Below are 24163 nucleotides of genomic sequence, written 5' to 3'. Positions count from 1 at the left end.
ACTTGAAAGAAGGGCAGCAGCCTTCGACCAACTTACGCGTCTGTGTATCCGGGGAGCTTCTTCCTCCACTTGGGCTTCTTTAGAGGCTGCCCATCGTCATCCACAATGAAGTCATCGATGTCTGGAAGAAACAGCAATGGCCGCCGCTCACATAGGTGGCTGGAACTGGGCCCTTCCCTCACCCCACCTTTGTCTCGACCAATTATTGATCTATGCCCAGTTGCTGGTGCATCTCTGCCAGGGGCCGCCCATTCAGCTAGGAGACAGGCAGGGAGGTCTCCCCCTCACACCAGTCTGGAATATACCACTACTTTGCCATGGGGGCTCCAGCCTGAGCAAAATAATCTAATGAAATAAGAAATATGTTGCTCCCATGGCATAAGAGCTCCCCATGGCTGGCTTCTGAATCTTTCCAAAGGCCACTAGCTGCCACTGGCTCCTTTGAACACCTTCCTTCAACTCACAGCCCTTCCTAGCATTTCATCCAGTATCCCAGAGGAGTGAGCATCAATACCTACCAGATTCATCTTCCTCCTCTTCCTCTTCTTCCTCGGCTGCGGCAACAGGGCCTTCGCCGCCCTCTCCCCCGTCCTCGCCCTCCCCATCCTGGAAGATCTCTTCAGCAATGGCTTCCTTCTCGTGCTCCTCCTTCCCATAATCCTCTTCTTCGTCATCCTCGTCATCTGACATCTTCCTCACCCGCCTGAATTTTTGCTGCCGAGGGAAATGTATTCTGTTTGATCAGTCTGCAGGCCCCTTGAGATAGGGACTCCCCACACCTTCCTGGGACTCAACAGGCAGCCCCTCATCTCCACACCCAACACAACCTCTCAGGGACACCGTCTTTCCTAACCCTGTTGCCTGTAAACAGAGGCCCCCACCCTGCCTGGAGATCATTCAAGATGTAGCAGAAGGAAGGGTCACTGCTGTCCAGGGCAGCTGTCTACCAACTCCATCTGGTACGCAGGTTGAGACCCTACCTGCGGACTGTCTCACCAGTGGTGCATGCTCTGGTTATCTCCCACTTGGACTACTGCCATGCGCTCTACGTGGGGCTAATTTTGAAGGTGAGCTGGAAACTACAGTTAATCCAAAATGCGGCAGCTAGACTGGGGACTGGGAGCGGCCGCCGAGACATATAGCACTGGTCCTGAAAGACCTACATTGGCTCCCAGTATGTTTCCGAGCACAATTCAAAGTGTTGGTGCTGACCTTTAAAGCCCTATATGGCCTCGGCCCAGTATCCCTGAAGGAGCGTCTCCTCCCCAATCGTTTCCCCGGACACTGAGGTCCAGCGCCAAGGGCCTTCTGGCAGTTCCCTCCCGCCCTGTGAGAAGTGAGGTTACAGGGAACCAGGCAGAGGGCCTTCTCAGCGGAGGCGCCCACCCTGTGGAAGGCCCTCCTGTCAGATGTCAAGGAAATAAACAACTATCTGATTTTTAGAAGACATCTGAAGGCAACCCTGTATCGGGAAGTTTTTAATGTTTGACATTTTATCACTTTATTATTATTATTATTATTGAAAACCGCCCAGAGTGTCTGGGAAAACCCAGCCAGATGGGCAGGGTATAAATATTTGTTGTTATTGTTGTTGTTGTTGTTATTAACAACCACACCTCAGCCAAACAAAAGACGTGTGATAGGGGTAAGAGCCAGGCTGCAGTGGGACCCAATCTACTTTGAGGTCCCAACCAGGTACCCTTCAGATATTTTGGACAAAAACTCCCATCAGTCCCAGTCAACAACATACAGTGGTACCCCGCAAGACGAATGCCTCGCAAGACGGAAAACCCGCAAGACGAAAGGGTTTTCTGTTTTGGAGGCGCTTCGCAAGACGAATTTCCCTATGGGCTTGCATCGCAAGACGAAAGCCCTTAGGGAAATGCTGGCGGTCAGGAGCAAAGACTTTCGCCCACAGCCGGCCTTCAGAAGAGGACCTCTTCTGAAGGCCGGCGGGGGGCAAAAGTCTTTGCTCCCCCCCCGCCTGCCCCGGGCGATCTTAAAATGCTGGCGGGCGGGAGCGAAGCGTTCGCTGCCGACCCCCAGCATTTTAAAATCTCCCCGTGTCCTGGGAAGATTTTAAAATGCTGGGGGTCGGGAGCGAAGCGCTGCAGACCCCCAGCATTTTAAAATCTCCCCGTGTCCTGGGAAGATTTTAAAATGCTGGGGGTCGGCAGCGCTTCGCTCCCAACCCCCAGCATTTTAAAACGCTGTTCCGAAGTGGGGAGTGGGGGCGGGGACACCTGCCCCCGCCGCCCCACTTCGGAAAGCTGTTCCGAAGTGGGGCGGGGGGGCGGGGACACCTGGCCCCGCCGCCCCACTTCGGAAAGCTCTTCCGAAGTGGGGAGGGGGGGCGGGGACACCTGGCCCCGCCGCCCCACTTCGGAAAGCTGTTCCGAAGTGGGGCGGGGGGGCGGGGACACCTGGCCCTGCCGCCCCACTTCGGAAAGCTCTTCCGAAGTGGGGAGGGGGGGCGGGAACACCTGGCCCCGCCGCCCCACTTCGGAAAGCTGCCCGCCAGCATTTTAAGATCGCCCCGGACAGCGGAGAAGTCCTCCGCTGTCCCAGGGTTTTTTAAAATGCTGGGGATGGGAAGAAAAGCCCTTGTCCCCCCCCCCCAGCCTTCAGAAGAGGTCTGGGGACAGACTGTCCCCGGACCTGGTCTGAAGTCGGTTTCCCTAGGAACGCATTAATTGATTTTCAATGCATTCCTATGGGAAACCGTGCATCGCAAGACGAAAAAACCGCAAGACGAAGAGAATTGCGGAACGAATTAATTTCGTCTTGCGAGGCACCACTGTAGGGGGGCGGAGAGGGAAGTAAGGCTGATTTAAGTCTCTCCAGCACAGCCTTCTCAGACTGCATGGGAGCATGAGACATTGCCTGAAGGAGAGGTGACTGAGGAAGCCCTTCCTTCTAAAGCAAAAGATCCAGCAAATCGAAATAGTAGTAGATTAGGATAGCTGAGATAAGAGCACCTTGCTCACTTAAAACATTGCCAGAGTGTGACGTGCTACTCACCCGTTTAACTTTGACACCCAAGTTTTCTTCAATGAGGTCAAAGTCGTCGTCCTCAAGACGGTCATCAAAGTCTAGAGAGGGAGAGATGGAAAGTCAGGACCCCAAACAAGTAGAAAAGGAAGCTGGAAAAGATTGGTGGGAAGGAGGAGGGCAGGGGGAAAAAGGTGCGTCACCCAGGTCAGGCAGAAGGTGGGGCTATGGGCAGGTGGAATTCAATGAGGACAAATGACGCAGGGTAGCCCTTCAGATGGTGTGGACCACAACTCCTAGTTGGGGCTGATGGGAGTTGTAGTTCCCAACATCCAGAGAGGCCCAGGTTGAAGAGGACTGGCACAGAGAATGAAGACCGACAGGGACCTGCTTGTTGCTGACCACCCCCCAAACTTACTGCGCTTCCTCTTTTTACGACCAACATCGTCCTCAGAGTCTCCGGAATCACTGGCTTCTTCCTCCTCCTCCTCCTCCTCATCGTCATCATCATTGATGAAGCCTTTCAAGTTCCCCTGCTCGTCCTGGTCATCAAGGTTTTCCTCCTCCTCCTCTGATAGAAGGAGAAAGTCAATACAATAAATATACAGAAGTCAGGCACCGGGCGCAGAAAAAGCAAATTCCCAGAGGCAGAGGATTAGCTGAACTATGGAACTCCCTGCCACAGGAGGCAGTGATGGCCACCAACCTAGATGGCTTTAAAATCTATCCATTTACTTATTGAATCTGTATGCTGTCCTTCACGGGGTGGTTCGCAACATAAAAATGCAGAAACACAAAATATAAGAGGGGATTTCATGAATTCACGGAGGAGAAGGCTATCAGTAATGGATGCAAGCCACGATGGCCATGCTCTGCCTCCACAGCTGGAGGCAGCCATGGTTCCAAATGCCACTGGAGAGGAGAGCGCTCTTGCACTTGCATCCTGCTCACAGGCTTCCCCTTGGGCCATCTGGCCGGCCACTGTGAGAACAGGATGCCGGACTAGATGGGCTACTGGCCTGATCCAGCAGAGCTAGGTTTAGGCTCTTATGCTCTCATTTAACTGAGGGTTTGTTTGCCAGCACCAAACTTCCACAAAGGCCTGAAGCTCACACACAACCGTTCCCTTTCCAAAGTCGGGGCGCCCGGTGGATGCGTTTCTCAATCTGTTCATTCCTCTTGCCCCCAAATCCAATTACATTCCTCCAGCCACTTAAGGCGTGTAGATGCAGCCTGTTCCCAAGTGAACAAACCCTGAATGCAGCTGGCCTGCCAGGGCGCAGCTTCCAGGCAATGCACCCAACCAAGTCAGAAGCCTTTGTCGGCTAAAGCCCCCCAAAACCGCCAGCCAAAACGAGTCACAGGAGCTTGGTTGTTTTTGCTGCCATGGACCAGCACAGACGCTCCCTCTGATGTTTGGAAGCTTTCTGGCAGAGACTCACATGGACAGGCTGTTGGCACAACTCAGAAACCCGAGGGGGAAAGCGAAGCGAGCTCACCATCTTCATCCTCAACGAACTTCTTGGGTGGCCTGGTGACGACTTCCCCATCTTCGTCGTACTCCTCCTCTGACTCCTCAGCCTCGCTCTCCACAAAGTCCGACATGGTTGCGGTTATAGATGGGGCTGAGGGGGGGAGAGGAGGAGGAGGAAGGGGCCGAAGTCAGCGAAGGAAGTGGCCCTCCCTTGCTGGGTTACAGCACCTGTGAGGAAACAAGGAGGGAAGGAGACTATGGATAAGGCCGCCACACACAAAGAAGGCACAAGGGCAAGGCAGGGCAGGTCTAGCTGCTGGAGGGAAGCAGATCTCACTGCAAAGGCCCGGTGTGGGCCAGAAATTTTTAGGAGAAAGGAATACCCGACTGGATAATTTGTGAATTTGGACCCACCATGTTGTATGCCACCTTTCCATAGTTAAAACCATGCTCAAGGTGGCTTACAACATGGAAAAAATGTGCATAATTACAAACATAACAAAAGTAGACATAAACAATAAATAAAACTCATCAAAAAGTAAACAACCAAATTGAACATTTTCCACATAACTCTAAAAAGATACAAAAAATTACTATCAGCAACAACCCCTCTCCCAACAGAACCCCTGAAACAAAACCCCAGTGCAAGAGTCTGTTCCTCTGGTCTGGCCCCCCTGCACTCTGGCTCTGCTTACTTCTTAAGAACTTAGAAAACTACCTTCCATCACAGTCAGGCCACTGATGACTTTTGCTCACTACTGTACACAATGGCAGCGGTTTTCCAGGGAGCCTTTGTATATCCACCCTGGAAATGTGACCTAGGACCATTTGCACATGTAAAGGATGTGCTCTACTACTGAGCTATGTCCCTTCCTCAAACATTCTTACAAAATTTCTAAAGCTTGATAAAATAGTTATGATCTCTGATACGGACAGGACTTTGGAAGAGGGAATGGTTAAGCCTCTTAATCACTCAGGTTTACTGTTTTCGACTGCTGCAAGTTCTACCACTGTGCACAAATCTAATGTTGGGGTAGTGCTGGCTGTTCTTAGCAACTGTGATTGACATGTGTACCGTTATCCTTCTCTATCCAACTAAGAGCTGATTCACACTGCCAGGTTCCTCCTGGCATGTTTCTTCCTGGGAATGCTCTGGTGTGCTATCTTGATTCAAAATGGCAGCCAGTGGCCCAAATTTGACAACGACCCCCTGCTCCCACCTTAGAAACCCTTGTGCCAATGATATCCAGATAGGCAGTGGAACCTATAGAGAACAGACAGACAAACCACTTTCCAAAATATACAGTGGTACCTTGGGTTAAGTACTTAATTCGTTCCGGAGGTCCGTACTTAACCTGAAACTGTTCTTAACCAGAAGCACCACTCTAACTAATGGGGCCTCCCGCTGCTGCCGCGCCTCCGGAGCACGATTTCTGTTCTCATCCTGAAGCAAAGTTCTTAACCTGAGGTACTATTTCTGGGTTAGCAGAGTCTGTAACCTGAAGTGTATGTAACCCGAGGTACCACTGTATAGGAGATACTCTCATTTAACTTCCAACAAGCCGTAGTCAAGATTCCAAGAATCTTTGAAGGGGTCTCTTTCACAAAGACTGGAGTAGGTCAATGGTGGATAGAGACTGCTGGCAGGCAAAATGGTGGCAAGAGCAGAGGACCAGAGCCACGTGGGGCCCTGAAGCCCCAATCCCTGACCTGAAGGACCTCCGCAGGTCCCCCACGCCACCCATGCTTTGGACCCAAAGCTTTGGACACACTGACTCTGACATGCAAACACAGAGGTTTCTTCAGGCCAGTCAAATATCCAGCTATTCCAAACCCACATCTGGCTGCAGCTGTGATCTGCTGGGATGTAGGCCTTCACCCACTGAGTTGTGAGGCCGCGCTAGGTGGGTCACAACACAGCTGTTGCCACCATGTTGGATTCCATCTTGGGCTGACTGGACCAAAGGAGCTCTCCTCATGGGTCTGGACTAGGAGACTCTTCTGATGAGTTGTTCCTTTTATCAGATTCCACGAGTGCTGCAGGAGTATGGCAGGAGAAAGGCATGAGTCATTTTTTAAAATAAGATACGCATTTCTGGCCAAAACCACACTCATGCCTTTCTGCTGCCACACAGCAGGAGTAATTTTCATTTACTAATGCAGTAATGATGAGGTAACACGATATACGTTGCTCTCGGGATTAACAGCATGCACTGTTAGCGCTATCAAGCATAAATCCGAAGTGAAAACATGAAAGTGGGCTCCGTGTTGCAGCTTGGGCGGCAGAGGTGGGTACCAGGATATCCTCAGGGACACTCCCCAAATCCTTCCCATGAGGGGGCAATTGCCGACAGGTGAAGGAGCGGGTATTTCTCCTGTCTGTTGGTTTGAGGCAGAGGCAGGCCAAGATTGCATATTCTACAGGCAACACACAGATCAATGGCCTCTTGCCAGCATTTTGTTTACTGACAGAGGGGGACGAGAAGTGAGCGGTAAGAACCACCAACGCTGGATGCAAGGGGGCAGCAGCTTATGCCCCGCTCCAGCCACAACACAAGCGACAGATCCCAACCAACCCTGCGATCCTTGCTCGGGTACCAGGCTCTATGCAGGCTTTCCTCCTCCCTGGGTGAAACAGACCCACCCTGGCAATTCTTAATCCTGGCTCAAATGCAATGACTGCAACTGGAACAAGGTCTCCATGGGCAATCGCATTGTTAGATCACACACAGAATATTTAGCCATCCTCCTTTCCAAAACTGCATTCTCATTGCCCAAACTATACTTTGCGAGGGTGTTCCTACTTCATAGGCAGGTTTCTAATTATAAAGCACCTCTCTCTGTTCTCCCTTTGCCTTTCATCAGACAAGTGCTCCCTCCTGTTTTTCCAGCACTACCACAGCCTCCAGGCTCTCTTCCCATTGCAGCATGCTCTACACTCCTGTCAGCAGAGATCTCAGACCCACCGGCCCACAGAGGGATTGGGGGTATAAAATGGCACCCAGAGGCTGGCAGACTGAAAGCACTGGCCACAAAACACCCACCTACTCTGCCCCAGCTTCTGCCAACATAGCAGTTTGAAAGCATGCCAGTGCAAGTAGATAAATAGGTACCACTGCGGGGGGAAGGTAAACGGCGTTTCCATGCGCTCTGGTTTCCATCATGGTGTCCCTTTGCACTAGTAGAGGCTTGGTCATGCTGGCCACATGACCCGGAAAACTTCAGCCTGAAGTGAGATGAACGTTGCACCCCATAGTCGCCTTTGACTGGACTTAACCGTCCAGGAGTTGGTGGCACCAAGGACCATGCCCACTTCCTTTGGGTCTACTTTCAATCCAGAAGTGCTGCCCTCTGGTTTTCATCGTCCTTCTACTCCTGGAAAGATCTTTACTGCTGGATACTGTCCCCTAGCGGGGGGGGGGTGTCATGCTACCTGTGGCCTTTCATACACAGGACATTGGTTTGAATTGGATGTGGCTCTGGGTTAATCACTGCAGACTCCTGAAGCTCACAGTTTTTGGTCACTAAGGCAGAAAGGAAGGACCTACATGCTTCAGTGGCACCACTTTGATTCAGGGAGCACAGAAGGGAGAATCCAAAAGAAATATTCGAAATTTAACTGGGCTGTGGGGAGAATAGCAAGGCAAGCTTCCTGCAATGAATGAAAGCTAGCTGATGTGGCATTCCTCAAAGCAGAGAGGTGCATTGATGCACAGTTTCTACACAGAGCTGGGACCCTGCCACCCTCATTTAACAGGGAGGATCATAACTCATTGGTAGAGTACCTGCTTCGTAGCAGAAGGTCCCAGTTTCAACAACTTGTATCTCCCACATAGGGCTGGGAATGTTCCTCCTGCCTGAAATGTTGAATCGTAGCTGCCACTCAGTGCAGACAATGAGCTAAATCAGGCATCCCCAACCTGCGGCCCTCCAGATGTTTTGGCCTACAACTCCCATGATCCCTAGCTAACAGGACCAGTGGTCAGGGATGATGGGAATTGTAGTCCAAATCACCTGGAAGGCCGAAGGTTGGGGATGCCTGTGCTAAATGAACCAATGGTCTGAGTCAGGAGAAGGCAGCTTCCTGTGCTGTAATGGCTGAGGGATGGATGGAGAAAGGCTATGCTTTGCATCCATGGTCAGAAACAGTAATACTTCTAAATACCAGTTGCTGGAAACCACAGGAGGGGAGGAAAAGGTTCTTGGGCTCAGGTTCTATTTGTGGTTTCCCACTGAAGCATCAGTCTGGCTACTATGAGTACAGGATGCTGGACTAAATGGGCCCCTTTGGGCTTGATCCAGCAGGCTCTTCTTATTGTTCTTGGCTCCTCCAGCATTTGGCACCGAGAAAACATCCATCTTCTCAGTTTCCCGCATTAACAGCACACAGCACTTACAGGAGAACACTTTAGAGCACTCAATGCACCTCACGCAGCTTCTCGGTAATATTTGCAACAAGCCTTATGCCAGAACCATTTCTGCCACGTTGCAGCTGGGGAGCCAAGGCAGAGAGCGAGAGAGTCAGCTAATTTGTGGACAAAAAGGTATTTGAAATGGGTGCTTCCCAGTTCACAACTCAAGTCTCTGCCATGATGCTACAGTACCTCTTTAAATGCTTAGCTTTTCATGCAGATCAGGCGTGGGGGACATTATGTCTCCAGATGTTGCTGAACTACAACTCCAATCAGCCCTGGTCATTATATCATGCTAGCCGGGGTTGATGGGAGCTGTAGTCAAAAAACATCTGGAGAGCACCAGGCTGGGGAAGGCTGCTGCAGAGGATGTGAAGTGCCATAGCTCCAGGGGAGAGCACATGTTTTGCATGAAGATGATCCCACGTTCAATCTCCAGGTAGGACTCAGAAAGACTCTCAACCTGACATCATGGGTAGGCATTGCTGCCAGTCAAAACCAAGCTAGGTGGACCTAGGGTTTGATTCTGTCTAAGGTAGCTTCCTACATCCATCCAACTTCCCAGATCCATTACAAAAGATCTTGGGAGACATAAAACAGCCAGCAAAGCACTATCCATGTGCTATCAATGTGATTTAATAATAATAATAATAATGCATAAATAAATAAATAGGAGGAAACGAACAACCACCTTCCTCTTAAGTTAGCCTAGATAGTTTTTGCATCTCAGAGGGAAGGATGAGGATGCAGAGTGGAGGATGTAAGCCACAGCCTTCTTCTGGTGCCCCCCCCCCCCCGATGTTTTGGGTTATGACACCCATCCGACCCAACTAGGACAGCCATGCTCCCATCAGACGGCTGTGATGGCTGAGGAGGGCACAAGGTTGGCAAAGGCTGCTTTAAGGAGTCACTGGTTTGCTTCCTTTGATGGAAACAGAACCAGGAGCTCCATAAGACTAGAGCAGTGATAGCCAAACTCAGCCCTCCAGCTGTTTTTGGACTACAACTCCCATCATCCCTAGGTAACAGGACCAGTGGTCAGGGATGATGGGAATCGTAGTCCCCAAACAGCTGGAGGGCTGAGTTTGGCCATTGCTGGACTAGAGCATAAGAAGAGCCTGGTAGGATAAGGCCAGTGGCCGGACCAGCCTCCTGTTCTCACAGTGGATAGCCAGATGCCCACAGGCAAGACCTGAGTGCAGCAGCACTCTCCCCTCCTGTGGCTTCCGGCAACTGGAATTCAGAAGTACCAACACTATCGCTAGTAGCCATTAATAGCCTTGTCATGGACTTGTTTTTTAAGCCGACACAGATTCTTCTGCTCAGGGATCCCCCTGAAGAATCCTCCCACATTACTGTCTCAGGCACTTGCTCCTTGTTTTCCTTGCCTTCTCCCCACCTCCCAAATTGCTCTCTGTAGCCAGGGTGGAATTCCCCCTTCTGTTCAGAAGCATCAGCCATTAAGGGAAAAGAGGCCCTTTGGTGCCTGCTCTGGGGGAGGGGGAGGGCAGCAGGTAGGATCATGGTTCGCCAGATTTGTACTACGCCACATCTCAGCCACTGTGCTCCTCGAAGCTGCTTATATTATCATTTTTAACCCCCTGTTCCTAGGGCCAGTCCTGTTGTTTTTGGAGGAAAAGTCTGAAAGGTTGGTGCTATTGACAGTGGGTGCTTGAGATAGTAATGCGGGAGGATTCTTCAGGGGGATCCCGGAGCAGAAGAATCTGTGTCAGCTTAAAAAACAAGTGCCCTTATTACATCAGGATATTTTCATGGACTAGAGGGTATGCTGTAGTCTATAACAAAGTGGGGGGCCCATAAGCAATGAATGTGCTAGCCTTTCAGATAGCACAAGATTCTTGGTTGGGTGCCTGGTGTGTTTTTTTTAGCCACAAAGAAGGGGGATAAATGCTTTTTTAAAAAAGCAATTTTCAACCTGTTATAAGAATTCTAAAGTCTCAAATATAAAATGTTCATAAACTTATAAGGCAAACACATACATAACTATATAAATCACGTGTCTGAAATAGTATGACCTCAAATATTCCTCTGCAGTTAAGGGAAGCAAATGGGGAAAGTCTTCCTATTGTATTTTTTGCTTGCAAATCGTGTCTTAAGGATGCATTTGGGTATGAATAGGGTGAGCCTGTGACCTACGATTTGGGAATGAGAAAGTATTAACCATAACAAAAGAATGGCCAGACAGCCCAGGTAATGCAATCAGTGACCATTATCATGTATCCTGGCAGACAGGATTTCTGCTGTAGACTGCCTACTTCTGTGATGTATTTATGAAGTTTTGGGGTGGTGGTCTTTTGGCTACAGGGCGGGCAATTTGAAAAGTCTATATAAGGGCTTGAACACCATTGTTCAGGGCTCTCCTCCCTCCTGCGTGTAGGGACCCTGTTGCAACAGTTCCTTGAATAAAGACCAGGCTTACTAGCCGCTTTGTTTCTCAAATACAGTACACTCTGGTTGGCCTGTTATTTCCACCTACTGATAGGGAACCCTCAAGGACTGTATACGGGCTCCAGAATACCCCATAAGGGAAAGGGAGCAGTTTATTTCTCTTGTAACAAAGCCCATACCAAATGTTATTTATCCAGTATCAGCAACAGAACACCAAAAATGTCTTTAAGTGACTTACAGAAAGATCAAAAGCCATTAAAAACCACAACAGACTCAAACTCCCGGCAGCCAGCAGGTTTGGGGGGGCAGAAATATTACAAGAAGCATTTCCATCTGCCCCCCCCACGTTGTTTCCACGCTGACAATACTAAGCAGAGTCCAAGCCCCCGCACACACACCAAACACCATCATGATCAGTAAGGAGAGCAGAAAGGGAAGTCCAACCGCCTCCCCCACCCCGATCACCATGATTAATAGGAAGAACACCAATAAAAAGCGAATCCCACCCCTCCCCTCACCCTCCGATCACGATTACAGATAGCAGCAGCAAGGAAACTGCAACCTCGGTCCTGTATACCTGAAGGAGCGTCTCCACCCCCATCGTTCTGCCTGGACACTGAGATCCAGCTCCGAGGGCCTTCTGGCAGTTCCCTCATTGCAAGAAGTGAGGTTACAGGGAACCAGGCGGAGGGCCTCCTCGGTGGTGGCGCCCGCCCTGTGGACCACCCTCCCACCAGATGTCAAAGAGAAGAACAACTACAAGACTTTTAGAAGACATCTGAAGGCAGCCCTGTTTGGGGAAGTTTTTAATGTCTGATGCTGTATTGTTTTTAACACTTGATTGGAAGCCGCCCAGAGTGGCTGGGGAAACTCAGCCAGATGGGAGGGGGGTATAAATGACAAAAAAATATTATTATACCTTGGTATTTTAATATTTTGTTGAAGTGGCTGGGGAAGCCCAGCCAAATGGGCGGGGTATAAGTAATAAATTATTACCCCCACGAGCCTCCCTAACAATTAAGGCCCTCTCCTCCCCCCGGTCCTTTTCCTCCCTTCCTTTCCCTTCCCCCGCCGCCCCCTTCCTCGGGCCCTGCCCAATTCCCCCCTCCCCAAATTGGACGGCAGGAGACCAGGCGCCCTCCCCCCCCCCGCTGCACCCGCTTTCCCCCTTCCCCGCCTGGGCCCGGAGGAGCTCTGAAGGCGCCGCGAGGCCTCGGAGGCGAAGCCCGACACCCCCCTCCCGCCGGCTCCCCGGGGGGGGGGAAGGAGCGCGGCCTCCGGGGCACCGCAAGGCCTCAGGCCTCCTCGTCCCCGCCGCCCTCCCGCCAGGCAGCCTCACCTCCTCGGTCGGGGGCCGCCCACCCAGCCGAGCGACGGCGCCGGCCTCTCGCAGGCAAAATGGAGGCCTCGCTCCGTCAGCCGCAGCGGCGAGACTGGGGGCGGGGAGGGAGGGAGCAGAGGAGGCGTCGGGGCAGAGCGGCCTCAGGTGGGGACTTCCGGTTCTCCGGGCCCATTTCCGGCATCCTTCCAAATACCCGTATGCGGATGGTGAGGATGATAATGATGATGACGACACGACGACAGGTATCTGAAGAAGCGTGCATGCACACGAAAGCTTATACCAAGAACTAACTTAGTTGGTCTTTAAGGTGCTACAGGAAGGAATTTTTTTTATTTGGGCTATGGCAGACCAACACGGCTACCCATCTGTAACTGGACACGACGACAGTAATTGTTATTTATATCCCGCCCATTACTCTGAGTGGCTTCCGGCAAAATAAAATAAAAAATAAAAAAGTCCAACATTAAAAGCTTCCCGATGATCTTCCGCCAGGCCTTCGCTCTTAGTTTCACCCGGGGCCTCCTTGAGGTGGGCAGGATGCTTCGGCCCTGCCTTTTCTTCCCCCAAAGGGGGCTTGGGGCTGCCTTTTAGAAAATCTTTCTGTGTTTTCCTCCTGTTTTACAAACATGTGTTTCTTTAAACATTGATCGCAACTCGCTTTTGAGTTCCCCTGGGCCAAACTTGGCCCTCCAGTTATTTTGGGACTACAATTCCCATCATCCCTGACCACTTGTCCTGTTAGCTAGGGATGATGGGCGTTGTAGTCCCAAAACAGCTGGAGGGTCAAGTTTGGCCATGCTGGTAAGAAAAGCGACCGGGAGAAATTATAAGTTTTTAATACTTAACGCTGTACTGTTTTTAACATTTGATTGGGAGCCGCCCAGAGTGGCTGGGGAAACTCAGCCAGATGGGTGGGGTATAAATAATAAATTTATTATTCTTATTTTTATTTAAACACCTGGAAGTTCCCCTCCCCCCAGCCCTTGAACCAGGGAGATCAGAGGCGCTCTATCTCGCTCCTCTTTCCCTTCCTTTTACTGTACAAGCCTAACTCTATGGTCAGCCATGCGCCCCTCTTTCCTGGAACTTCCGCCCAGCTGCCTGTCTCTATGGTTCCAGGGAGAGTCCTCCTCCCACCTCGCCGACGTCGAAACCGGAAGTAGCACCTGGCGCCGCTCCCTCCCTCCCTCTCGGATGGCGGAGCCTCTGAGAGGAGCTTCCGGTTTACCTCAGGGACGAGGAAGGCGGCGGCGGCGGCGGCGGCGGCGGCGGGCGATGAGGGCTGCGCGGGGCCGCTTGTGGGCGGCGCTGCTTTTGGGCCTTGTCGTGGCGGCGGCAGCGGAGGGCGGCAGCGACGGTTCCCCTTCGGGGCTGGTGACGTGTGGCTCCGTGGTGAAGCTGCTCAACCCCCGGCACGGAGTCCGCCTCCACTCGCACGACGTCCGATACGGCTCCGGTGAGGCCGCCGCCGCCGCCTTCGAGACCCTTCAAGTTCGCGGGGGGGGGGCGCTCGCCGATTGGCTGCCTGAAGCCCCGCCCCCACGGGAACAGGGGCCAGGAGGGCGGCACTCTGTCCATGCTCTTAATCTCAGGTCGTGGGCTCGAGTTCCGGGTTGGGCAAAATATTGCTAGTGACCTGGGATACAAGACAAGTGAACAAATAACAACAGAAACCGCTGTTAGGTTTATTTATATCCCACATTTCTCCCCCCCCCCCTCTCCGAACTGGGTCTCAGGGAGCTTGCAAAAACCAAAACAAACACAGAAAATACACAGGAAGATGATATATAATTGTATACAGTGGTACCTCAGGTTGCATACGCTTCAGGTTACAGACTGCTAACCTAGAAATAGTGTTTCAGGTTAAGAACTTGGTGCTTCAGGATGAGAACAGAAATTGCACAGCGGCAAGAGGCCCCATTAGCTAAAGTGGCGCTTCAGGTTAAGAACTGTTTCAGGTTAAGAACGGACCTCCAGAACGAATTAAGCACTTAACCCGAGGCACCACTGTATATATGAACTATTCAGTTTAATTCAACAAAATGGATGAACTTGATTCAATGATACCAGCTTTTCAAAGAAAGTCAAGCAAAGTTCTTAACCCGAGGTAATATTTCTGAGTTAGCGGAGTCTGTAACCTGAAGCGTCTGTAACCTGAAGCGTATGTAACCTGAGGTACCACTGTGTGTGTGTGTGTGTGTGTGTGTAAAAATATAATGCTTAGAATTAAAACATGAAAACAAATATATTAAAATGTAGATAGTAAAAACAGCACACTGCTATTTAAAGGCCACTATTAAAATAAGGACGCAGGTGGCGCTGTGGGTTAAACCACAGAGCCTAGGGCTTGCCAATCAGAAGGTCAGCAGTTCGAATCCCCGCGATGGGGTGAGCTCCCATTGCTCAGTCCCTGCTCCTGCCCACCTAGCAATTCGAAAGCACGTCAAAGTGCAAGTAGATAAATAGGTACTGCTCCAGCAGGAAGGTAAATGGTGTTTCCGTGCACTGCTCTGGTTCGCCAGAAGCAGGTTAGTCCTGCTGGCCACACGACCCGGAAGCTGTATGCCGGCACCCTCAGCCAGTAAAGCGAGATGAGCGCCGCAGCCCCAGTCGTCCACGACTGGACCTAATGGTCAGGGGTCCCTTTACCTATTAAAATAAGAGCAATAATAAATTTCTCTAGGTTTTTTTTAAACGAAGGGCAGTGTATAAAATCTAATAATGATAATAATACAAATTAATTTAAGAATCATTTCAATCTGAAGTCATATTTAGGGTGGACCCGTTGAAATTATGTTTCTTTTTATTATATTTCCTGTGACAGTGAATTAAGAAAAAAGGAAGAGGCCTTGCTCTTTTTTCAATATCTGTGCAGAACTATAGACCCCTCCTATATGTCATAGAAGCACACGGACAAAGAACATTTCAGATAAACCTGCAGGTGTCGTGCCTGGAACAAAGGGAGGGTGAGGCTAACTTGTGGGTTCCTTTCTCCCCACAGGCAGTGGGCAGCAGTCGGTGACGGGGGTCACGACAGTCGACGACAGCAACAGCTACTGGCGGGTCCGGGGCAAGACAGACACGGTGTGTGAAAGGGGCACCCCTGTGCAGTGCGGGCAGTCCATCAGGCTGACCCACGTTAACACCGGACGCAACCTGCACAGCCACCACTTCACATCCCCCCTCTCGGGCAACCAGGTGAGGCTGGTGGGCTGGAGGTGGCGCAGGAGGAAGGTTCAACTTGCCACCTGTACTGCCAGGTGGAGGGTGGTGTCATGGACACAGAGGAACAGTGGGAGCTGGGGAACCAAGGGAAGAAGACTCTGAGACCCCAGGGACTGGTGCTGGGACAATGATGAGTGATCAGAGGGAGCAGACTGGGGGGGGGGGAGGTGCCGGAAGCTGAAGAAGTAACAGGGCTTAGTGAGCTGGGAGAGTCTGTGACAGAGATGAGTCCAGTATCAGAAGCGGAAGCTGGTGAGTGGGAGGAGGAGAGAGGTCAAGAGGCAGAGATGAATCTAGCTGGTGAAGATGCCAGGGGGTCTCTTCCTCCTGCTGCGCAAGCTCCTCTCCCAGCTGTCTCCCAGAACCAGAAGCAGCAGGAAAAGGGCACAGCGGTGACAGGCTTCACCCAGGTGCAGTGGGCTGTTGTGTTGGGGGTACAACTTACAGTCTCGGCAACTGGTTCATGGAGTAAGACCTACTGAGGAGGAGCTTCTGTGCTGAGTGTGAAGATCATTTTTTTGGTAATAAAGAGTTAACTCCAACTCTGAACAGGAAGTATCTCCCAGTCTTACCAGGAGATGCCATTGGGCATTGAACCAGGGACCTCCTGCATGCAAAGCAGGGGCTCTTCCAGTGATCTCCAGCTCTCCAGAAATTTGAATGCTTGATATCAGCAACAGAAATGAGAGTCTTGGCCATTGCACCCCTACAATGGGGCGGTCTCCACAGGAGCCGGAACCGGCCCAGTTGCCTTCTAAATCCAGCCTGTGGATAGTCCAGGAATCAGCGTGTTTTTACATGAGTAGAATGTGTCCTTTTATTTAAAATGCAACTCTGGGTTATTTGTGGGGCACAGGAATTTGTTCATTTCCCCCCCCCCCAAAAAAAAATAGTCTGGCCCCCCACAAGGTCTGAGGGACAGTGGACCGCCCCCTGCTGGAAAAAGTTTGCTGACCCCTGATCTAGTCCAACCCCTGGCAGTGCAGGAATTGCAACTAAGGACTCCCTGACTGGTGACCATCCAACCTTCGCTTAAAATCCTCCAAGGAAGGAGAGTCCACCACCTTCCAAGGGAGGCTGTTCTCCTTTGAAGAGTGTGTGCATCTGTTAACATGGCCTTGCTCTCTGCCTTGTCTGTTCCAGGAGGTCAGCGCCTTTGGGGAAGATGGCGAGGGGGATTTCTTGGACGACTGGACTGTCCTGTGCGGGGGCAGCTACTGGGACCGGGACAGTGAGGTGCGCTTCAAGCACTCCTCCACAGATGTGCTGCTCTCCGTGACTGGCGAACAGTACGGGCGGCCTATTCATGGCCAGAGGGAGGTCCACGGCATGTCCTACTCCAGCCAGGACAGCTACTGGAAGGCGATGGAAGGGATTTTCATGAAGCCGTCCGAGTTCCTGAAGGCAGAAATCTACCACTCTGAGCTATGACAGCATCGAGGTTTCTCCCTCCTCCTCTGCCAACGGTCTGGTGTTCAGGGCCAGCAAGCCCCAGGTTGATCCTTAGGCGGTTGAGGCTGCAGGTGTTGCGGTGATGCTAAGACGCTGTCCTGTTGTGGGAATACCAGGACAAAGGTTCTCTGCCACTCCATGGGCTGCCATCTGCAACCGCACAACAGTGTTCCCCCATCCCTCCTTCCCTGCACACCTATTGCTGATATTCAAGCACCCGTGTGCCTGGGAGTCAGCCATAAATAAATGCAGGTTATTCAAGCAGATGCAATGAGTACTTTGTGGTTTTTCTCCCTTCCCCATCTTATGCTCATAGTAAGAACAGAAATCTTACTGTGAATCAGCAGTGAGATTTCTAAAATGTCTGTTACTGGGTATTCCCTTCTACCATCTCACAATTCATAGTATCTTCTGTTTCTCTCATCAGTTCTCAAAGAAAGGCATTGAAAGGAAGCCATTGGTGTTCAGCTACATGGCAGTTCCCCAGGACAGCTTAATGCTTTTACAAAAAGTTATCGGGTGCAAGCCCACCTACGCTGAGCTCGCAGCTCCTGGCTGGTCAATGGTAGCCAATATCGCATGCACACACTAAAGGTCTCTTCTGTATTTCTCCACACTGAGAGGAAGAGGCCAAATGCATGTTACCATGTAAGAGCTGGCTTTGTCCCTCTCCTCTACTCCTCCCCTCCCTCCTAATTTTGGTGCACTGCTTCAGCTGACTCATCATTTCAGGACCCTCTTTCCACTCCCCATCAAGTCCTGTATGCCCACAGCTCTTCCATGTAGCCATAGGCAAAGGAGGAATTGCCATAGGCAAAGGAGCAAGCAGGTTTTCTGGAGGAGGATTACCAATTTGCTTCCATCAACCTTGGAAAAAAGTGTTTTCAGGCTAGTAACTTCTGGGTTTGTTTACAGGGCTGGGAGCAGCATGGTCTGCAAGGGAATGCATGTGCTCATTTTTTTTTTATTTCTTAGATTTATATACTGCCTTTCATCAAAAGATTCACAAGCTAAAACACACAGAGGTGGATTTTTAAAGGGTTTTTTTGGTACAAAAAACACATGCATGTAAATAATAATGAATTTTATATATACCCCGCCCTCCCCAGCCAGAGCTGGGCTCAGGGCAGCTAACACCAATAAAATCACAGTAAAAACATAAGGGGGGGACCAATTTAAAATACAGGTTAAAATGCAATTTAAAATGCAGCCTCTTTTTGAAGTAGATGATAGATCAAGACCATAAGGGGAGAGCAACATAAGGGTCAGACTGAGTCCAAACCAAAGGCCAGGCGGAACAGCTGTCTTGCAGGCCCTGCAGAAAGATGTCAAGTCCCGCAGAGCCCCGGTCTCTTGGGACAGAGCGTTCCACCAAGTTGGGGCCAGTACTGAAAAGGCCCTGGCCCTAGTTGAGACCAATCTAACCATCTTGCGACATGGGACCTCCAAAATTTGTCATTTGTGGACCTTAAAGTCCTCTACAGGGCATACCAGGAGAGGCGGTCCCGTAAGTACGTGGGTCCTAGGCTGCATAGGGCTTTAAGGGTCAAAACCAGCACCTTAAAATAGGGTGGCAGGGAGCCCTTTTTTTGACATGAGTTGGGCATAAACTGATTAGACCACTGCTACCTGGAGACGCTGCCTGGGTTTGAACCTGGGACCTTCTGTGTGCTTAGCTGACACACCTGTGCTTGCCCAAGGCCCTTCCTCATTCCCTGGTGAGAAACCTTGACTTGTGAAATAAAACTCTTCCTTGTCACTTTTTTCTGACACGTAGCGATCTCCGGCTATGCCAGTGGCGGCTGGAGCGAATGGGAATTGCAGTCAGAAACTTCCAGAGGTCACCTGCTTAGGGAAACCGGGTTAATGTTTGATTTTTATGAATACATTCCATCCAGTCCATGCTTTGTGACGTCCTGTGTTTGAACCAACAAATAGAATCTCTCCCTTGTAAATATCTGCTCCATTCTCGTGTGACTTCAGAACTCAGTTGAGGCGGCTTCTGGAAGCAGCTTTCCTCCAAGACCAGCTGTGGGGAACCTTTGGCCCTCCAGAAATTGCTGAAATACAGCTCCCTTCAGCCACAGCAAGTGTGGCCAATAGACAGAGATGATGGGGTTGGGAACATCTGGAGGGCTGTGTTACGGAAAAATCTGGGTGCGGGGTTACTCTGCCACCCAGCTCATCGGACTAAGTCCGTGGGTCCCTGCGGAAGAAAAATGAGCTCAGCTGGACGCAGGAGCAAACTGCAGAAGATCCAAGTTTATTGCGCAACAGGTTCAAGGCGAGATTGAACCGCGAGAAAGGGGTGACATGAACTTTTGAAACTCCCTCCATGTCCCAGAATACAGTGCAAAATACATCCCAGTTACATCATGAATACATTAAGGAGAGGTTGGGTTACACAGATTAACATATGGAGGAGGGAGGGGGGAATATGCAGAGGGCTGGAGATATGGAGGAGGGAGGGGGGAATATGCAGAGGGCTGGAGATATGGAGAAGGGAGGGGGGAATATGCAGAGCTGGAGATATGCGCAGATAAGCACATCCTGAGAAGACAATGGTCCATGTACACGTAGTCTGTCACCTGGCATTGCCCGGAGGAAAGGTTTGGCAGAGTGATTTTGACAGGATTACTTGAGAGATTATGGAGGACAGGGGAGGGGTGATGGAGTCCTAGAGCAGTGTTTCCCAACCTTTTTTGGGCAAAGGCACACTTGTTTCATGAAAAAAATCTCGAGGCACACCACCATGCCAGATGGGGAAAGGTCACTTTTTACTTATGTAAAAAAAAATAAAAAAATAGTAACAGCATAGAAGGTAATGGTTAGGTTAGCATCCCTCTTCCAAATATGCTAGGTTTTTATTTGCAGGGACTGTTCTACATGGGAAAGCATTCAGCACTGTCATTCTCCCATCTGCCATCTGAATTGGTACTATTCTGGGTCAACTTACTCTGCTGCATGTGTAGATGAAAATGGCACCAAGTGTGAGGGAGGGGGCAGAACAGGTTTCAGACACAGGATATTAAGCATACACGTACTTCAGATTGAACTGGTTGCTTGCTTTGCAAGTTTTCATTTCCCAAATGACTGCCTTGGCAAGCGCAATACCTACCAGGCTCAACGCCGGTCTCGCACTGCCGCTTCCCGCGCTCTCAAGGACCCGGGAGGAGGAAGGCGTGAAGGGAATCCCGAAGGCGCGAAAACCTCACGCATGCGCAGGCCTTCCGCCTGCGACAGCCCAGTAGGCCGGCCGAAGCGACCTAGCGTGCGGCAGAGCGGCGATGGGATGTGGGAGGGAGCTCGCTCGCCGCCCCGCGTGTGCCTATGTGGGGCACGTTACAGCCCCGTGACGTCAGCGCCACGCAGGCAGCCAGGCAGGCAGACGGCGAGAGCCCCGCGCTGGGCGGCCTCTCCTCGCCGCCGCCGCCCCGCCTCTCGCCGCCCGACTCGCCCGCCTCCCTCCCATGGCACACCAGGCAACGTCTCGCGGCACACTAGTGTGCCGCGGAACACCGGTTGGGAAACACTGTCCTAGAGAAATTGAGCAAATATATTGTAATGAAGAAGACATGCCCCCCCCCTTCCGTAACAGCTGCATGCTCGCCACACATTGCCCTACACCAACAGGGCCTTTTCTTCCCCTGCCTATAAAGAGAATGGTTGGAACTTGTCCTAGGGTGGCATACATATTTGGTGTTCATTTGTTTCATAAAATTTATATACTGCTTGATCGTAAAAAAAAAGCGGTTTACAGAAATGATAAAGTAATAAAAATATAAAAACCTAAATTAACAATAGAGGACATTTGCAAAGTTAAAACAACAATAGACTAAAAACAGATTGAAACTCGCATCAACTTTCTAAACATGTTTTTAGCAGGCAGCAAAAAGTTTGCAGTGAAGGCACCTGCCTAATATCAAGAGGTAGGGAGTTCCGAAGGGCAGGTGATTCCTCACTAAAAGTCTGAGTTCCCAAATGTGGAATGGGTGTTACATGGAACGCAGAGCTGGTCTAGGAGATGGGGATACAGGGAAGAGAAATCCTGCCTTCTCCACTCCTAGCCCTCCCTAAAAGCGATCCTTAAGGAGATTGCAATGCATTTTTTTCGGGGGGGGGGTGTATGTTGTAGAGCAGAGAATGGCACACTGCATCCCTCACAGACTTTTTTTTACTCACTGCAATAACATGCTTGTTTTCCAGTGTAGAGCTAAAACTTTTCATATTTAAACAGTTAAATATTTTCAAGCACCTTTAAATTCTTTTTAAGTTCCACATTTGATCCACCTAAAAAGGAGCATATTATAATAGAATTGAAGGTTGGAAGGGACCCCTTGCAATCCAGGAGCGAAATAAAATACAGTACGCACAGTGGTGCAAAAACTAAATTTGCTGTCTCTCTTTATTTACATAAGCCACTTTTCGCCCACTGGGCACCCTCCAAATTTTTGGGACTACAACTCCCAGCAGCCCCAACCCCCAGGTTTATTGGTGACAGCTGACAATTACATGGCTGGATACAGCTGGGTGACAACGGCGGGGCAAAGACATCCTGCAGAGAGCGCGGCATTCTTACAAAACGAAGCAAACCCTGGAATGCTGTTGGCTGAGCAGGCGCTTCAATACAAAGCCTCTGCTCATTCCTCGATTGCAGAGGGATTTTTCAGCCCTGTTTCGGGAAGTTTTTGATATTTAAAGCTGTACTATTTTTAACATTTGATTGGGAGCCGCCCAATAATAAGAGTATATTATTATTATTATTATTATTATTATTATTATTATTATTATTATTATTATTATTAGTTGGGCAGGCCGAAGCCAGGGACTACATTTCCCAGGGTGCTCCAGGAGGAGCTGGTGGCAGACGCAAGGGCCACTAACCCGCTGTTGCATGTGCTGCGCCTTGCTGGGCGCAACAGAGCCTTTCTCCACTCCCTGCCGCCCCTGCCTGCCGGAGAGGGAGAGCCGGGCTGGGAAGGCAGAGGAGGGGGCTGGCTCAGCAACCCTCCTGGGGGCCTTCTTCAGGGCCCCCCTTCTTTGAACCCGGCCTCCGCCCGGCCCCGCCGCTCCCTCCGGCGCCGGCAGCCGCCCTGTGCCGAAGCGCTCTGTGCGCACCCGAAGGCTGGCGCGCCGGCAGGCAGGCAGGCAGGGGCGGGGCTTCCCCGGAGAGGCCTTAGTCCCGCCCCTCCCCCGGCCCCCGGCCTATGGCTGCAGCGCACGGGGCCGCGCGCGCTCCTCCGCCCTCCCTGCCCGCGCGCTCCCGCCGGCCCTTCCCCAGGCGCTGCCGGCGACGGGCGGTTGGAAGGAGCTGCCCAGGCGCCCCCGATGGCGGGCCCGGTGCTGGGCGCCTTGCTACTGGTCCTGCTGGTGCTACTGGGCGGCTTCTGCCTGGGGAGGTAAGGGAGATTGCAGCACTCCTTTTTTCCCCCAGGGGGGCATCGGTTTAGGGGGCGCCTTCCCCGTCCCCATTAAGGCCCGAGACCCTCCTCTGCCACCCCCAGTTTGCCGTGACCAGGTGGCACTGCCAACCTCCCTTCCCTGCTCCCCCAGCCCCTAAAACTGGGCACCCCCTGCTGTTCACTTCTCTGCAGTTGGGCTGGCACTGCCACCCTGGCCTAGTCTTCTGCCCCCCCCCCAGCCACTCTGCCCACTCTGGATGCCAGGGGGCACTGCCAGTTTCACTAGCCCCCTCCCTCTCCCAAATAATTATGTATGCCGCCCACCCTCCCTCCCTCCCTCCTGCCAACTGGTCCCCCACCCTGGGTAAACGTTGCCACTTTTATCTGCCATGGCACAGATTGCCACCTTTCGTCAGCCTGGCACTGCTCAGATTCCAGGTAGTGTTGCCAGCTCCGGCCTCTGAAAGCCCCTTCCTGAAGTTCTGGGCTTGCTCTAACCACTACACCACCCTGGCTCTCCAAGGGCGAGGGGCGGAATTGGGGAAGTCCTTTTGCAGTGGGGTGGCGTGTCTGGCTTCTGTGGTGTAGTGTTGGAGAGAAGAGGCAGGGGTTCAAAGCGCCTGTTCTTCCCCCTCACCCAAAATACCACCCACAGGCTCCCCAACTGCCCTGTGAGGTGTGGGCACCTCCACAAGTCGGGGCTGCCTTACACCCACTCTGGGTGGCATCATGGCTGGCAAAGCTGCCAGTGGCTGTGCTGTTTGTTTTGTCTTCATCTGTGCCAGCCTCTCATTCACCCCTTGCCTGGCATTGCCTGTCCCACTTTGCCGTCTTATGACACCACCGGCCCAGTCTTCAACCCCTTCGCTCCCCCAAATCTGAGCCCCTGGGGTCTCCTGTCCCTGGACTGCTGCCCACCCAGATGCCCATTGCTGACACTGCCCTTCTTCCTTCTTTGCCCCCTTGCTGGCATTGCTCCCAACCAGTGCCCACAACACTGCGAAGCTTTGCGCCTCTTTTTGGGGTTTGCTCTGTTCCCCCGATTCCAGGGTCTGATGATCACTTGCTGCATTTCTGTCCCAGCTTCTTTCGAACTCAAGATCCTGCACATGGTTCTCCTCGCTTAATTTCCACCACAACCCGGCGAGGTGGGCTAGGCTGAGAGGTAGTGCCTGGCAACTCGCTTTTGAGTTCCCCTTGGCCAAACTTGGCCCTCCAGTTATTTTGGGATTTTCATGAAGCCGTCATCCCTGACTATGGGTCCTGTTAGCTAGGGATGGTGGGAGTTGTAGTCCCAAAACATCTGGAGGGCCGAGTTTGGGGGTACCTGCTCTAACCACTACACCACATCATCCAGATATACCACCCCACCGCTTTCGCTCATTTTGCCCCACACAGCCTGGGGTGTGTGTGAGACGACGTTACAAGGTGCTCGCGAGAGGCAGTGTGGTGTAGT

General features: G+C 51.5%; 3 protein-coding genes across 3 annotated transcripts in view; 2 read left to right on the top strand and 1 right to left on the bottom strand.

Moving 5' to 3' along the window:
- SUPT6H (SPT6 homolog, histone chaperone and transcription elongation factor) overlaps positions 1-12751 on the bottom strand; it is a 43314-nt gene extending 30563 nt beyond the window's left edge. Inside the window, exons 1-6 of the mRNA XM_081172342.1 lie at positions 12626-12751; positions 4491-4693; positions 3410-3562; positions 3022-3092; positions 519-714; positions 37-121 (exon numbers count right to left, since the gene is read on the bottom strand). Of these exons, the coding sequence (XP_081028468.1) occupies positions 37-121; positions 519-714; positions 3022-3092; positions 3410-3562; positions 4491-4596 (611 nt within the window). The 5' untranslated portion in view covers positions 4597-4693; positions 12626-12751. The remainder of the gene's footprint in view (positions 1-36; positions 122-518; positions 715-3021; positions 3093-3409; positions 3563-4490; positions 4694-12625) is intronic.
- A 927-nt stretch (positions 12752-13678) lies between these two features.
- SDF2 (stromal cell derived factor 2) lies at positions 13679-17570 on the top strand. Its single transcript, XM_081172399.1, has 3 exons — positions 13679-14084; positions 15630-15826; positions 16997-17570. The coding sequence occupies exons 1-3, from the start codon at positions 13694-13696 to the stop codon at positions 17282-17284; spliced, it is 876 nt and encodes a 291-aa protein (XP_081028525.1). The 5' UTR covers positions 13679-13693; the 3' UTR covers positions 17285-17570.
- A 4989-nt stretch (positions 17571-22559) lies between these two features.
- The window catches only part of BLTP2 (bridge-like lipid transfer protein family member 2), a 46562-nt gene continuing 44958 nt past the window's right edge, over positions 22560-24163 (top strand). The window contains exon 1 of the mRNA XM_081172339.1: positions 22560-22704. Within this exon, the coding sequence (XP_081028465.1) occupies positions 22634-22704 (71 nt within the window). The 5' untranslated portion in view covers positions 22560-22633. The remainder of the gene's footprint in view (positions 22705-24163) is intronic.

The sequence above is a fragment of the Podarcis bocagei genome (assembly GCF_964188305.1).
Source record: "Podarcis bocagei genome assembly, chromosome: 15".
NCBI classification, from domain to species: Eukaryota; Metazoa; Chordata; class Lepidosauria; order Squamata; family Lacertidae; genus Podarcis; species Podarcis bocagei.
The sequence above is the reverse complement of the archived record's forward strand: the minus strand, read 5'-3'. Positions and strand labels throughout refer to the sequence as shown.